General features: G+C 43.9%; 1 protein-coding gene across 3 annotated transcripts in view; it reads right to left on the reverse strand.

The window, feature by feature from the left end:
* Positions 1–8,590: 8,590 nt before the first annotated feature.
* The window catches only part of arhgef3 (Rho guanine nucleotide exchange factor (GEF) 3), a 127,117-nt gene continuing 118,626 nt past the window's right edge, over positions 8,591–17,081 (reverse strand). For 2 of the 3 annotated variants that reach the window (XM_024426464.2, XM_024426466.2), the window contains 4 exons: positions 14,622–14,879; positions 14,330–14,500; positions 9,755–9,941; positions 8,591–9,565 (listed from right to left, as the gene is read on the reverse strand). In XM_024426464.2, coding sequence (XP_024282232.1) covers positions 9,168–9,565; positions 9,755–9,941; positions 14,330–14,500; positions 14,622–14,879 — 1,014 coding nt within the window. In that variant the 3' untranslated portion in view covers positions 8,591–9,167. The remainder of the gene's footprint in view (positions 9,566–9,754; positions 9,942–14,329; positions 14,501–14,621; positions 14,880–17,081) is intronic. The other variant, XM_024426465.2, reaches the window with a different exon arrangement.

The raw sequence follows: 17,081 nt of genomic DNA on the forward strand, positions 1-17,081 counted from the left end.
GCATTGCGCATACCCCCAGTTTGGGAATAGCCACGCTATGCTGTCCTTTACATGTGAGATTTTTTAATATATTTTTTAAGTAGCTTGTTTTATTTGAAATTCACTGACTAAAATAATCAGCTCTTGAATACTCTTTGTTCTGTTGGCCTAAACAAATATCCAGATTTATACAAAGTCTTGGTGCTGCCCCTGAGAAAATACTACTGAATAGATGTAAGGAGAGTATGGTGTTCAGACAGACAAAAGAAACCTGAGCCTACATAAGGCTGAGCTGACATGGGCTCCCGAGAGGCGCAGCGCTCTAAGGCACTGCATCTCAGTGCTTGAGACGTCACTATAGACACCCTGGTTCGAATCCAGGCTATATCACATGCGGCAGTGCTTGGGAGTCCCATAGGGCGGCACACTATTGGCCCAGCGTCTTCTGGGTTTGGCTAGTGTAAGCTGTCATTGTAAATAAGAATTTTTTCTTAACTAACTTGCCTTTTTAAATAAAGGTTAAATAAATCAAAAACAAGGCGAGGCCCATGGGAGACAAGGTGCCAAAGTAAGCCTACTCATGGATGACCCTCCTAAGAGGGCGCCAACAACTACTATTGGCTAAGACAGGTCCCATGAGGAGCAGTGATCAACAACTCCAACAACTGGCTCTTCCCATGATGGTATAATTCCCCCTCTTTGTGTACTAGATCTTAAACATGGTTTGTACCAATGTGGTTGAGAGATGTTTACTTTCCTGGAAGGTAACACGAAAATCCTGTTATTTAATAGGTGTAGTAACACTGTAATTAATCTAGTAGCACATTGTATTAACATGTTGTTACACATAGGGACTCAAAGATAGTAGTCACAGCTGCTGCATCTCGGACACAACTCTGGGGTGGAGTGCTATGAATCTGGCAAGCACCTAATATGGTAGTATTAATCAGTCACTAGGGGTCATTGCAAGCCAATAGCTGACCATTACATATCCTACATGGACAACAGTGGGGGTGGATGATCTTTGTTAGTCCCGCTCCGCCAAAGTTTTTAACAGACCTATTGATGTAATGTACTACCAGAATCTGTAATAAGTAGAATAGCAATTACATTCTATAGCTAGAAATGGACATTTAACACAGGTACATATGAAAAATGATACGTAATCACATGGAATATACAGTGCCTTCAGAAAGTATTCATACCCGTTGACTTATTCCACATTTTGTTGTGTTATCGCCTGAATTCAAAATGGATGACATTTGTTTTTCTCGCCCATCTACGTATACACTTACCCCATGATGACAAAGTGAAAACATGTTCTTAGACATTTTTGCAAATGTATTGAAAATGAAATGTATAATTTACATAATTATGCACACCCCTGAGTCAATACATGTTTAGTTACCTTTGGCAGCGATTACAGCTGTGAATTTTTGGGGGTAAGTGTCTGAGAGCTTTGCACTCATGGATTGTACAATAATTGCCCATTATTCTTTTTAAAAATGATTCAATCTCTGTCAAATTGGTAATTGATCATTGCTAGACAACCATTTAAAAGTCTTGCCATAGATCTGCAAGCAGATTTAAGTAAAATCTGTATCTTAGCCATTCAGGAACATTCACTGTCCTCTTGGTAAGCAACTCCAGTGTAAATTTGGCCTTGTGTGTTAGGTTATTGTCCTGCTGAAAGGTGAATTCAAATCAAAATCGAATAGTTAAAAAAAAAATTACCCCCTTTTTCATGGTATCCAATTGTTAGTAGTTACTATCTTGTCTCATCGCTACAGCACGGGCTCGGGAGAGACGAAGGTCATGCGTCCTCCGAAACACAACCCAACCACAGTGCACGGTGTCGGAGGAAACACTGTGCACCTAGCGAGCTGGTTAGCATGCACTGCGCCCAGACCACCACAGGAGTCACTAGTGCACGATGAGACAAGGATATCCCTACCGGCCTAACTCAGACGACACTAGGCCAATTGTGTGTCGCCCCATGGACCTCCCGGTCACGGCAGGCTGCAACAGAGCCTGGGCTTGAACCCAGAGTCTCTGGTGGCACAGTTTAGCACTGCGATGCAGTGCCTTAGACCACTGCGCCACCCGGGAGGCCCTAAAATCGAATAGTTTTGGTCGTGTACACATTTTGCAGGTGTTGTGAAATGCTTATGTTCCTAGCTCCAGTACACACAAATATAAAAAATTAAAGAAAGGAATTAAGAAATATTAAAACAAGCAATGCCAGAGTCTGGAATATAATTATTCTGAACAAAAATATAAACGCAATATGCAACATTTCAAAGATTTTACTGAGTTACAGTTCATATAAGGAAATCAGAAATAAATTCATTAAGCCCCAATCTATGGATTTTACATGACTGGGAATACAGATATGCATCTGTTGGTCACAGATACCTTAAGTGTTGGGGCGTGGATCAGAACCAGTCTATATCTGGTGTGACCACCATTTGCATCTTGCAGCGTAGAGTGGATCAGGCTGTTGATTGTGGACTTTTGTCCCACTCCTCTTCAATGACTGTGCAAAGTTGCTGGATATTGGCGGGCACTGGAACACGTCGATACAGAGCATCCCAAAGGAGCTCAGTGAGTGACATGTCTGGTGAGTGTGCAGGCCATGGGAAGAACTGGGACATTTTCAGCTTCCAGGAAATGTGTACAAATCATTGTGACATGCGGCCGTGCATTATCATGCTGAAACATGAGGTGATGGTGGCGAATGAATGTCACGACAATGGGCCTCAGGATCTCGTCACGGTATCTCTGTGCATTTAAATTGCAATTGATAAAATATAATTGTGTTCGTTGTCCGTAGCTTATGCCTGCGCATAGCATAACCCCACCGCCACCAAGGGGCACTCTATTCACAACATTGACATCAGCAAACTGCTTGCCCATACGACACCATACACCTGGTCTGCGGTTGTGAGGCCGGTTGGACGTTTTCCCAAATATTCTAAAACGACGTTGGATGCAGCTTATGGTAGAGAAATGAACATTCAATTATCTGGCAACGGCTCTGGTGGACATACCTGCAGTCAGTATTCCAATTGCACGTGCCTTCAAATCTTGAAACATCTATAGCATTGTGTTGTGTGACAAAACTGCACATTTTAATGGGGCCTTTTATTGTCCCCAGCTCAAGGTGCACCAGTGTAATTATCATGCTGTTTAATCAGCTTCCTGAAATCCATCCACCTGACAGGTGTGGCATAATCTTGGCAAAGGAGAAATATTCATTAATAGGAATGTAAACAAATTTGTGCACAACATTTGAGAGAAACAAGCCTGTTGTGCATATGTAACATTTCTGGGATCTTTCATTTCAGCTCATGAAACATGGGACCAAACACATGTTGCGTAATACACTGCTCAAAAAATAAAAGGAACACTTAAACAACACAATGTAACTCCAAGTCAATCACACTTTTGTGAAATCAAACTGTCCACTTAGGAAGCAACACTGATTGACAATAAATTTCACATGCTGTTGTGCAAATGGAATAGACAACAGGTGGAAATTATAGGCAATTAGCAAGACACCCCCAATAAAGGAGTGGTTCTGCAGGTCATGACCACAGACCACTTCTCAGTTCCTATGCTTCCTGGCTGATGTTTTGGTCACTTTTGAATGCTGGCGGTGCTTTCACTCTAGTGGTAGCATGAGACGGAGTCTACAACCCACACAAGTGGCTCAGGTAGTGCAGCTCATCCAGGATGGCACATCAATGCGAGCTGTGGCAAGAAGGTTTGCTGTGTCTGTCAGCGTAGTGTCCAGAGTATGGAGGCGCTACCAGGAGACAGGCCAGTACATCAGGAGACGTGGAGGAGGCCGTAGGAGGGCTACAACCCAGCAGCAGGACCGCTACCTCCACCTTTGTGCAAAATGACCTCCAGCAGGCCACAAATGTGCATGTGTCTGCTCAAACGGTCAGAAACAGACTCCATGAGGGCCTGACGTCCACAGGTGGGGGTTGTGCTTACAGCCCTCACCGTGCAGGATGTTTGGCATTTGCCAGAGAACACCAAGATTGGCAAATTCGCCACTGGCGCCCTGTGCTCTTCACAGATGAAAGCAGGTTCACACTGAGCACATGTGACAGACGTGACAGAGTCTGGAGACGCCGTGGAGAACGTTCTGCTGCAATTGAGCACATCTGGGACATCATGTCTCGCTCCATCCACCAACGCCACGTTGCACCACAGACTGTCTAGGAGTTGGCGGATGCTTTAGTCAAGGTCTGGGAGGAGATCCCTCAGGAGACCATCCGCCACCTCATCAGGAGCATGCCCAGGCGTTGTAGGGAGGTCATACAGGCACGTGGAGGCCACACACACTACTGAGCCTCATTTTGACTTGTTTTAAGGACATTACATCAAAGTTGGATCAGCCTGTAGTGTGGTTTTCCACTTTAATTTTGAGTGTGACTCTAAATCCAGACCTCCATGGGTTGATAAATTTGATTTCCATTGATAATTTTTGTGTGATTTTGTTGTCAGCACATTCAACTATGTAAAAAAAGTATTTAATAAGAATATTTCATTCATTCAGATCTAGGATGTGTTATTTTAGTGTTCCCTTTATTTTTTTGAGCAGTGTATATTTTTGTTCAGTGTAATGACAGCATCTCTGTTTCCTCTTTGACTATTCGGCATTGCAAAATTATAACCTTAATATATCAATCGTAATCTTTGTTTCTTTTGTGTGTTTCTTAGTGTAATAATAAATCCTGTCTTTAAAGAAGTGTGGTTCTCTCTAGCTTTGCCAAATTCTGTCTCTAATACCTTACGTATCCTTTAAGATTGTTATTAGACTTGATGAAGGGAAGCTAAACTGCTAATCAGAGTTTCAAGTGAATTTTCTCTTTGAATAAAAACTATTACTGGTGCCCTTATTCAATGTTATCCATTTGAAATAGTAGGCAGATTCGTTCATTAAGTTACCAATTATTAGACCACTAAAGTTCCTACACAGTCATGGGTGAACAGGGACTACAGAAGGGGGCTGAGCACACACCCTTGTGGGGCCCCTGTGTTGAGGATCAGTGGAGCGGAGGTATTGTTGCCTACCTTCACCACCTGGGGTGCGGCCTGTCAGGAAGTCCAGGACCCAGTTGCACAGGGCGGGGTTCAGACCCAGGGCCCCGAGCTTAGTGATGCGCTTGGAGGGCACAATGGTGTTGGAGGCTGAGCTGTAGTTGATGAACAGCATTCTTCCATAGTTATTCCTCTTGTCCAGATGGGATAGGGCAGTGTGCAGTGCGATGGCGATTGTGTCATCCGTGGATCTGTTGGGGCGGGATGCAAATATTAGTGGGTCTAGGGTGGCAGGTAAGGTGGAACCGATATGATCCTTAGTTAGCCTCTGAAAGCACTTCAAGATGACAGAAGTGAGTGCTACAGGGTGATAGTCCTTTAGTTCAGTTACCTTTGCTTTCTTGGGTACACAAACAATGGTGGACATATTGAAGCAAGTGGGGACAACAGACTGGGATAAGGAGAAATTAAATATGTTCATAAACACTCCAGCCAGCTGGTCTGCATATGCTCTAAGGATGCGGCTGGAGATGCCATCTGGGCTGGCAGCCTTGCGAGGGTTAACGAGCTTAAATGTCTTACTCACATTGGCAATGGAAAATGAGAGCGCACAGACCTCATGAGCCCGAAGTGGGGGAAGAAGGTGTTTATCTTGTAGAGGAGCAAAATGTCAGTGTCCGCAACGTGTCTGGTTTTCCGTTTATAATCCATGATTGTCTGGAGTCTCTGCCACAGACAGTGCCTTCGGAAAGTATTCAGACCCCTGGACCTTTTCCACATTTTGTTATGTTACAGCCTTATTCTAAAACGGATTAAATCAGATAAATCCTTCAGCAATATACACACAATACCCCATAATGACAAAGCAAAACGTTTTTTTATTTTTGCAAAAACTTAAACTAAAAACAGAATACCTTATTTACATAAGTATTCAGACCCTTTGCTATGAGATTCTAAATTGATCTCTGGTGCATCCTGTTTCCATTGATTATGCTTGATGTTCCTAGAACTTGATTGTGGTCAATTCAATTGATTGGACATGATATGGAAAGCCACACACCTGTCTACATAAGGTCCCACAGTTGACAGCGGATGTCAAAGTAAAAGCCAAGCCATGAGGTCAAAGGAATTGTCCGTAGAGCTCTGAGACAGGATTGTGTCGAGGGGGAAGGGTATCAAACCTTTCTGTAGCATCGAAGGTCCCCAAGAACACAGTGGCCTCCATCATTCTGAAATGGAAGACGTTTAGAACTACCAAGACTCTTCCTAGAGCTGGCCACCCGGCCAAAGTGAGCAATTGGGGGATAAGGTCTTTGGTCAGAGAGGTGACCAAGAACCCCATGGTCACTCATACCTTCTTAAGGCACTACTTAAGGCACTTAAGGCTCTATCACAACAGACCATAATACCAGTAACAAATATGACTTGGTCCAGTCTTTTCATGTCCATCTTTCTCAGCCAGGTCATATAGCCATCATCTTACAATGTGAAGTATCTACAGTGGTGAGAGAAAGTTTGAAGAGAGAATTTTTTTTTGTATTATGGGACCAAATACACTTGAATTAATAGCCGTTTAATCGTGAGGTTCACATACTTTTTCCAACAAATACATTGAATTCTGGATCAGTTTCCTCAACAAAAAGAAAAAGTACAATTGTTTTTGTTATATCAAGCTCACTTTATTTATTATTAGGACTTTTGAGGATTTTCTGCATAAATTTGACCTAATGGGTTCAAACTCACCACTGTATTTTCCTTTCAATTCCCTTTATCTGAGGGCTTAGCTTACAGTACATAGCCTAGAACAACATGCAGTATTTCGTTCTGAAACCATTCTTTTTTCCCCGTCTTGTTCGTTAGGCCCCTCCCATTCCAATACCTCCCTGTGCAATCTTCTCTCCTCCAGTCTCCAACATGAACCAAATAAAAGCATATTTAACTAATTCATAGTGGGAAAATAAACTACAAATAGACATCCTAAATCATAGATTTCAATACATTTTCTTTATAAAAAAAAAACTTAAGAATACTGTTTTGGGATATTTATTTTAGTGTTTACTTGGTCAAACCGATTCCTTTTAAATGCGTGAACTTCTATACAAATGAGAGGGAACATGACACCCCACAAGTAAACTTTCACAAGATCATAATTACCTGACACATGCAGTTTTGGCAACAATTTAGCAGTGAGTCAGTTCAACACAGAGCACCCAGTGACAGAGGACTGGTCAGAGTACAAATACATAAACAAGTGACTACTTCTTTTAAACAATAAAGGTCTCTGCTTCGCTTTTTACAGGAGCGACCAGTGAGTCACTTTGTGGGTGATAAACGTGACCATTAAACACACCAACAATAATTCATTCAATACTGGCTTTAATCCAAAATGTATCTTTAATTTAAGACATTGACTCTTAACACCATGGAAAATCCTGCTTCCTCCAGGATGGGTTCTTTACTTGCTGTAAAATGTTACGTTTCCCACTTCTTACAGAATCTAGTAGAGATTGACTACGTCTAACTGCTCAACTATGGAATCTGTTCAAGTCTTTCTACATAATTTGTAAATTCATGTAATAATTTAATGTTGTGCTTACCTCAGACTAATTTACTTTATAGAGGAGATTTAAATAAACACAATCGATTATGAAATGAATCAAACCCCACCAACAGCTCTCCCCTCTGAGTGACATGTGTTTATACTAGGTTACACAACCAAGAGGCCGTGTATGGGGCCTGTTCTAGAATTGTCAGTTCCTGACTTATGGAACACCATAGCTTTCAATTCTGGCCAAGATGTGGGAAGATTCTGAGGTGAACACCTTTAACAGCGTTGCGGTAACCTGTCCTTAACGAACCCCCCTGCAACCCCATGTCAAGTACTACAATAATAACATCATATTGATTGTCTTTGAAAACATTCTGCTGGTCATTTTGACTGGGTATTGCAAACACTATGTTCTCTAGATTCTTACATCAACACACACACACACACACACACACACAAAATATAAAACGCAACATGCGAGAATTAACGATTTTACTGAGATACAGTACATAAGGAAATCCGTCAATTGATATATTCATTAGGCCCTAATCTATGGATTTCACATGACTGGGCATAGGCCCAGCCACTGAGAACAGGTTTTTCCCCCACAAATGGTGTTTATTACAGACAAAAATATTCCTGTTTTATCAGCTGGCCTGCTGGCTTGTCTCAGATGATCCCGCAGGTGAAAAAGCCTGATATGGAGGTCCTGAGCTGGCGTGGTTGCACATGGTCTGCGGTTGTGAGGCCGGTTGGACGTACTGCCAAATTCTCTAAAACAACATTGGAGGCGGCCTATGGTAGAGAAGTTGACATTTTATTATCTGGCAACAGCTCTGGTGGACATTCCTGCAGCCAGCATGCCAATTGTACACTCCCTCAACTTGTGACATTGTGTTGTGTGACAAAACTGCACATTTTAGAGTGGCCTTTTATTGTCCCCAGCACAAGGTGCACCTGTGTAATGGTCATGCTGTTTAATTAGCTTCTTGATATGCCACACCTGTCAGGTGGATGGATTATCTTTGCAAAGAAGAAATGCTCACTAACAGGGATGTGAACAAATTTGTGCATATGGAACATTAAAATGTTGCATTTATATTTTAGAGAATGTCATCAGTGTATTCTCTTAGCTCTGGGAGGCCACAGTAGTACTGCAGTGGGATAACGTGTGATTGCAGTGTCTCTAGAGGCCCAGAGTCAGACCAGGAGAGACAACAAAAATACAGTCCTGTGGTCCCAGTCATGTCTGCCTTCCCTCCTCTCCAGGTAGACATCCACAGTAGACCTGACAGTCACAGCTAAGATACATGGTTGTCACTGCTACAGACAACACCACAGTCTCATAGAAAGATGCTCAAGAGAGAATGAGAGTTGTTTTTCTTCCAAGTTCAGCAACAAAGAAAACTAACAAATGAAAAAAGTGGATAGAATTTTAAAAAGTGCTCCAATTTTCCACAGTGTATTTCTTCCCTCCCGTATATAGGGAGCATTGCCATGTTGCCACCAATACTGCCAAGGTTTAGCCTCTAGCCCAGAGAGGCCATGACACCCCGAAGGTCACACTTCTGATGGCCTGCTACTACTAGAGTCTGTTTGGTCCATCAGGGCAGCCTGTGGGGGAGGCCAAAGCCTCGCTTGTGTCCATGTCCATGCTACAGCCTGGAGAGTCGACAGACGAGTCACTGTCGCAATGGTCCATGCTTTTTGGCTGGGGGGCCAGTGGTCCTGAGAGGGGAGGTGTTGTAGGGCTCAGAGGGCCATGGGGGCTGAGTAGGTTTGGAGGGGGCTCTGGGTCACTGATACTGGTTTCCACCCCGACAGGAATCCCCAAACCCACAACCCCAATGGCCGACTCAGTAGCTCCTTTGGCCTGTCGAATGCAGTTGAGCCACTGCTGTTTGTTGAAGGCATCGCTGGCTTGGAAGGAGTGGGAGTGGAGCTGGCTACTGCTATGAAACGACACTCTGAAGAAGTTCTTGGCTGAGGAGAGGAGAGATGAGGTTAGACAGGGGAAATTCGATACAAGCAGATTGCAAGTTAATGACCACAGCATTAATAGACCAGGGGTGCCCAGCGGCAACAGTCCTTCTCCGCTAGTGATGAACCAAAGAGATCCTAGAATTCATTTTAAAAATGTTCTATATGCAAGTCTATGACGTAAACACTTACTCCTCTCGTTGTTGCTGAAGGCTCCTCTGATGGAGCCTCCCAGGCGTATCACCCCGTCCTGCAGGTCCTCCCACTGCAGCTCTCTGACGGGGATGGGCTGGCGGTACAGCTGGTAGTACAGCTGCTCATTGTGGGCGATGGCTCTAGTGATGACCAGCACGTCCTGGAAAAGGAACACATGCAGCTTCTGGAGAACGAGGGGAGAGGAGGGTGTTAGGGTATAGTGTTTTTGCCTAATTTAAAACATATTTATCAAGGTTTCTCATGGAGGTACAAAACAATTAACTGCATTGGAAATAATGTAATTGGACCAAACAGATACATACATACATACATACATACTTTGACAGGGCTTTGCCTGTAATGGGTTAAAGTCTGGCTACATTTTCTGGTTCCTGCCTTATGTCAGCATCGGTTTGGACATGAAGCTGTAGCCAATATGCATATCACCTATAATTTGACATTTTTATTTACGTACATGAAAAATAGATTTGAATATTGTGCCAATGTTGGCCTCTTCTGATCAAAGTCATTGATATTGTGATGATATATATATATATTTCTTGTCCATTCAGACAGCTTAAATCTATATTCTTGTCTGATTTGTGTGTGTGTGTGTGTGTGTGTGTATGTATATATATATATATATATATATATCACCCCGTCATATACACACACACACACACACACACACACACACACACACAAAAGTATTTAGTCAGCCACCAATTGTGCAAGTTCTACCACTTAAAAAGATGAGAGGCCTGTAATTTTCATCATAGGTACACTTCAACTATGACAGACAAAATGAGAAGAAAAAAAAAATCCAGAAAATCACGTAGGATTTTTAATGAATTTATTTGCAAATTATGGCGGAAAATAAGTATTTGGTCACCTACAAACAAGCAAGATTTCTGGCTCTCACAGACCTGTAACTTCTTCAAGAGGCTCCTCTGTCCTCCACTCGTTACCTGTATTAATGGTACCTGTTTGAACCTGTTATCAGTATAAAAGACACCTGTCCACAACCTCAAACAGTCACACTCCAAACTCCACTATGGCCAAGACCAAAGAGCTGACACCAGAAACAAAATTGTAGACCTGCACCTGGCTGAGAAGACTGAATCTGCAATAGGTAAGCAGCTTGGTTTGAAGAAATCAACTGTGGGAGCAATTATTAGGAAATGGAAGACATACAAGACCACTGATAATCTCCTTCGATCTAGGGCTCCAAGCAAGATCTCACCCCGTGGGGTCAAAATGATCACAAGAACGGTGAGCGAAAATCCCAGAACCACACGGGGGGACCTAGTGAATGACCTGCAGAGAGCTGGGACCAAAGTAACAAAGCCTACCATCAGCAAGGGCATTGAAGATGAAACGTGGCTGAGTCTTTCAGCATGACAATGGTCCCAAACACACTGCCCGGGCAACGAAGGATTGGCTTCGTAAGAAGCATTTCAAGGTCCTGGAGTGGCCTAGCCAGTCTCAACCTAATAGAAAATCTTTGGAGGGAGTTGAAAGTCCGTGTTGCCCAGCAACAGCCCCAAAACATCACTGCTCTAGAGGAGATCTGCATGGAGGAATGGGCCAAAATACCAGCAACAGTGTGTGAAAACCTTGTGAAGACTTACAGAAAACATTTGACCTCCGTCATTGCCAACAAAGGTTATATATAACAAAGTATTGAGATAAACTTTTGTTATTGACCAAATACTTATTTTCCACCATAATTTGCAAATAAATTCATTAAAATCCTACAATGTGATTTTCTGGATTTTTTCCCCCATTTTGTCTGTCATAGTTGAAGTGTACCTATGATGAAAATTACAGGCCGCTCATCTTTTTAAGTGGGAGAACTTGCACAATTGGTGGCTGACGAAACACTTTTTTGCCCCACTGTATATACACTGCTCAAAAAAATAAAGGGAACACTAAAATAACACATCCTAGATCTGAATAAATGAAATATTCTTATTAAATACTTTTTTCTTTACATAGTTGAATGTGCTGACAACAAAATCACAAAAATGATCAATGGAAATCAAATTTAATCAACCCATGGAGGTCTGGATTTGGAGTCACACTCAAAATTAAAGTGGAAAACCACACTACAGGTTGATCCAACTTTGATGTAATGTCCTTAAAACAAGTCAAAATGAGGCTCAGTAGTGTGTGTGGCCTCCACGTGCCTGTATGACCTCCCTACAACGCCTGGGCATGCTCCTGATGAGGTGGCGGATGGTCTCCTGAGGGATCTCCTCCCAGACCTTGACTAAAGCATCCACCAACTCCTGGACAGTCTGTGGTGCAACGTGGCGTTGGTGGATGGAGCGAGACATGATGTCCCAGATGTGCTCAATTGGATTCAGGTCTGGGGAACGGGCGGGCCAGTCCATAGCATCAATGCCTTCCTCTTGCAGGAACTGCTGACACACTCCAGCCACATGAGGTCTAGCATTGTCTTGTATTAGGAGGAACCCAGGGCCAACCGCACCAGCATATGGTCTCACAAGTGGTCTGAGGATCTCATCTCGGTACCTAATGGCAGTCAGGCTACCTCTGGCGAGCACATGGAGGGCTGTGCGGCCCCCCAAAGAAATGCCACCCCAACCATGACTGACCCACCACCAAACCGGTCATGCTAGAGAATGTAGCAGGCAGAACGTTCTCCGCGGCGTCTCCAGACTCTGTCACATGTGCTCAATGTGAACCTGCTTTCATCTGTGAAGAGCACAGGGCGCCAGTGGCCAATTTGCCAATCTTGGTGTTCTCTGGCAAATGCCAAACGTCCTGCACGGTGTTAGGCTGTAAGCACAATCCCCACCTGTGGACGTCGGGCCCTCATACCACCCTCATGGAGTCTGTTTCTGACCGTTTGAGCAGACAAATGCACATTTGTGGCCTGCTGGAGGTCATTTTGCAGGGCTCTGGCAGTGCTCCTCCTGCTCCTCCTTGCACAAAGGCGGGGGTAGCGGTCCTGCTGCTGGGTTGTTGCCCTCCTACGGCCTCCTCCACGTCTCCTGATGTACTAGCCCGTCTCCTGGTAGCGCCTCCATGCTCTGGACACTACGCTGACAGACAGCAAACCTTCTTGCCACAGCTCGCATTGATGTCCCATCCTGGATGAGCTGCACTACCTGAGCCACTTGTGTGGGTTGTAGACTCCGTCTCATGCTACCACTAGAGTGAAAGCACCGCCACTTTTGAATAAAAGTGACCAAAACATCAGCCAGGAAGCATAGGAACTGAGAAGTGGTCTGTGGTCACCACCTGCAGAACCACTCTTTTATTGGGGGTGTCTTGCTAATTGCCTATAATTTCCACCTGTTGTCTATTCCATTTGCACAACAGCATGTGAAATGTATTGTCAATCAGTTCCTAAGTGGACAGTTTGATTTCACAGAAGTGTGAATGACTTGGAGTTGTGTTATTTAAGTGTTCTTTATTTTTTTGAGCAGTGTATATCAACTGTTCTATACTCCTCAGCCTAGAAAATAGTTAACACCAGTGTGGAAGGTATTTTATTTTAAATACACTCCAGTTGCCGTGCTGTATTTCATACACAAGTCTCAGAGATCTAGTCAGGTCCAACATTTTCGGCGCCCTTGATAAAGTTTTTTAAAAAGACAGCCTTTTTCTAAAAGTATTTACTTATTATTTTGTCACATACACCGGATAGGTGCAGTGAAATATGTTGTTTTACAGAGTCAGCCATAGTTGTAAAGGCGCCTCTGGAGCAAATTAGGGTTAAGTGCCTTGCTCAAGATCACATCAACAGATTTTTCACCTTGACAGCTCGGGTATTCGAACCTGGAACATTTCGGATGCTGGCGCAACGCTCTAACCGCTAGGCTACCTGCCACCCTCTTTGAGCTTGGAGAACACATTGGGAGGGATCTTAGACCATTCTTCCATACAGAATCTTTCCAGATCCTTAACGTCCATCATCTGCACTTATGGACTGCCCAGCATTTAAAATGGATTTCAAATAGTATTTGAACCCAGGTCAGGACGCCTCCCCCTCTACTCGGTTGTTATCTCAGTAGGAAAGATGACCCAGCGAGTGCCTAGAGGTGAACCTACTCTCTCAGAGCTGACTCCTGACCTCCAGTAGACCGATTGATATGTGGTGAGAGAGGTGCTTTAAGGGTCATGGTCAAAGGGTTTACTCGTACCATCACGGGTCTGTGTGGATTCAGAGGCTATTCATATATCTAAATGGCAATAAGGTAAATCTATTAGAGGAAGACACTGACCCCGCTCTTAAAAAAACAAAAAAAACCTCACCATTGACTTTACTTATGTCAGAGGACATAGGTAGCAGTGGCGTGTCAGTAAGCATTTTAATTGACTGTCAGTGGATATTACAGTGCAGTGTTATAGTACTGTTACTGCTTTTCGTGAGTGACACTGAAAAGTAAATGGACAGAGACACTCACAGCGTCCATGTTATTATTCAGGCAAAATGTCCATCCTTGCAAATGTCCATCCTATCCTTTTGTATCCCTCCCTACCCTATCCCACTGCCACTCCAAAGTGTTGTGTTATTATGAGCGACAGAGCACTACTCACAGCACCCCTGTTGTTCTTCAGTTCCCCGTGACAGCTGAGGATGCGGGAGCTGTCAATGAGTAGGTCTCTCTGGCTGCCCTCTAGGTAGAGGAGACGTTCCTTGTAGAAACGACACTCTGACTCGCCCGTCTGGGTGTTGATCTCTGCCACGATGCTCTGGATCATGTTGATCTGGAGAGAGGGAGAGATGGGGGAGGAGGGGGGGGTTGTGAGTGAGAATGTATGTGTTTGTGTGGGGGTGTCAGTGTGTTTGTGGATATGTGGGTCTCTCAATCTCTCCCCCTCTACTCACTGCCTCATCCAGGTACTGTCGGTCTGGATGGTCGTTCGGCGTGTGTTTGAGGATCTCCCTGAGCAGCAGGGGGTATTTGACTAGCCGGCTCCTGGGTATATCCAGGAAGTTCCACAGGTCCAGCTTCCGGCTGAAGGGCGACTCCAGGCAGCGCTGCAGGAAGTCGTGCACCCGGTGGTCCTGCTTCTTATGGTCCAGCAGAGCCTTGGCTGCCACCTGATTACTGCAGTATGAGTTGTAGGAGTCTAGACAGGGAAGCTGGAGAGGAGAGAGAGGGGGACGTAGATCAAGGAAGAGGTCAGTAATGGTGTTTCTGCTTCAGATAAGTGCACACTTTGCAAAGTAGCTCTTATTTATTGTGCACATGTTTCAGAGATGTTAGGCCTCCATACGTTCCTGGTCTAGCTCTGTGTAGCATTCCCGTATGACCAACGACTCCAAGTCTTTATATATTGAGAAGAATACAAGAATGGAGTACCAGTGTGCTGGAGTTTTTGTCAAACTGCTCTTCCATATACCTGGACGACATCACATTGAAAGCTTTAGGAATGTACTGTAACTGGGCATGTGCAGCCAGAGCACAGCAGATGAACAGAAGTACAGAGAGAGGGAGGGAGGGAGGGGCTAAGTGAGTGGGTGTGGGGATGAAATCTCTTGCCTACTACAACTACATTCTGTGTACCACTCATACTATTTCGAACATACGGCTTAGTAAAAATGTGTGCAGTAAGCAACAAATATCAACATATTATGCTCACCCTTACTGAAAATGTGTCATCTTATGCGGAATTGTGCCGTTTCCCCATTCGTTCATTTTGTTAGCACCTCCCCTTATCTGAAGGGGCGGCAGGTAGCCTAGGGGTTAGAGGTGAGCCAGCAGCCGGAGTTGCCAGTTCGAATCCCAGGTCTGACAGGAAAAATCTGTCGGTAAGCGAGCTGGCAACCGGAGGGTTGCTGCATCAAATTCTACATGCCGTTGCCTGCCGTTGTGCCCTTGAGCAAGCACTAAACCCCCCCACAACAACAGGCACCCAGTGTGGCAGCCCTCCACACCTCTTCAAAAACCTGTATATGTATGCGTGCGTCTGTCTTTCAGGAAGGGGGTTTGACATTATGATCACTTTATTGGTCAATTGCACACAATCTAAATTATCAGATGATTATCAGCTGTTGTCAAACACACGTGTGTCAAACTCATTTCTCTTCATCAATAGTGTGCAGAGAATTCAAATAGATGAAAAGCCAAAATAGCATTTCAAGCATAAAGAACTTTCTACATTTCACATACTAAAAAATGTTCTCATTTTTGAATTCACAATCAGCCAGTTCCGAGAACAAGGACATTAGGGAGGGGGAGAAGGTCATCCCGTCGCCACTGAATGTACAGCATATTTAATACTACCTACAGTAGGTGAAGTATGTCCAGTCAAAAGCATCACTCAACTAATACTGAACACACTCATACAAAGCTAGGGGGAGAGGCCTGATGAGAACCATAACATAGGCCCTGACATCGATCATGCTCTTTCAAGTAAATAATCAGAGAAGCTTTCTTGGTATCATCTATTATAGAGCCAAGAGTTTGACCAGGATTTTTTAAATATTTTTTTTTACTGTGAGCCAGAGGCTCTTTCTCAATTAATCTTTCCTTGATTCCTCAAATAATCTCTCCACCTCCTTTTTAAACTGCTTTGGAGAAGGGAAGGACATTGGACCTCCTCTAATACAGTCAGAGGCAAGAAGAACTCTAAAATAGTACTTATATTTCTATTGCTTCATTCTGTGCAGTGTATTGGGAGGTGTTGTCAATGGGAGAGGGGTTGATGGGTGCATGTTCACATTCGTACATCCACATGACTAACCCGGAGGCAGCACTAGCCTCACAACCCTTTTTCATAGGAACACCACTAACAATCACCTCGTTCTTCGTGGAGAAAAAAAAGGCTTAGGATGATCATTTAATCTTTGAAGGTCATTTTCATGGTGGATTGATCTGAAGTTCTAGCATGAGGAAATATAGGACAGAGAACTTTTTGTTTCACTTTTCATTGTTTAAAAAGTGACCAATAGATGCTTTAGAGATTAAGTGGAATTTGGAAATCTTTACTCTATTACGCAACCACATCTTTCCGTGGTGAAGCAGAGTTCAGAGGAGAAGGGCAAGTAAACCCCTGAGAAGCAGGGGAGCAGAGGAGGCTCTCCGCATCCTTGTCAGGCATTCATTGTTCCCCATAACTACCTAGTGTAAACAGGAAGTAGGGATGAAGCGAAGGCGGGATGGAGAGGAGCCGCTCAGCATCAATACACTAAGAGCCTTGGACACACTAACACACTTCACAGCACTGCAGAACTAACCTGATTCCAGCTCTTTGCTAAGGTGTCCAGCTAAAGTGTCACTGCACACATTCTTAGGAAGTTATCATGACATGTTACCTAAGAGCCTTGTTTTAACCTCCCCAC

The sequence above is a fragment of the Oncorhynchus tshawytscha genome, linkage group LG07 (assembly GCF_018296145.1).
Source record: "Oncorhynchus tshawytscha isolate Ot180627B linkage group LG07, Otsh_v2.0, whole genome shotgun sequence".
Lineage (NCBI taxonomy): Eukaryota > Metazoa > Chordata > Actinopteri > Salmoniformes > Salmonidae > Oncorhynchus > Oncorhynchus tshawytscha.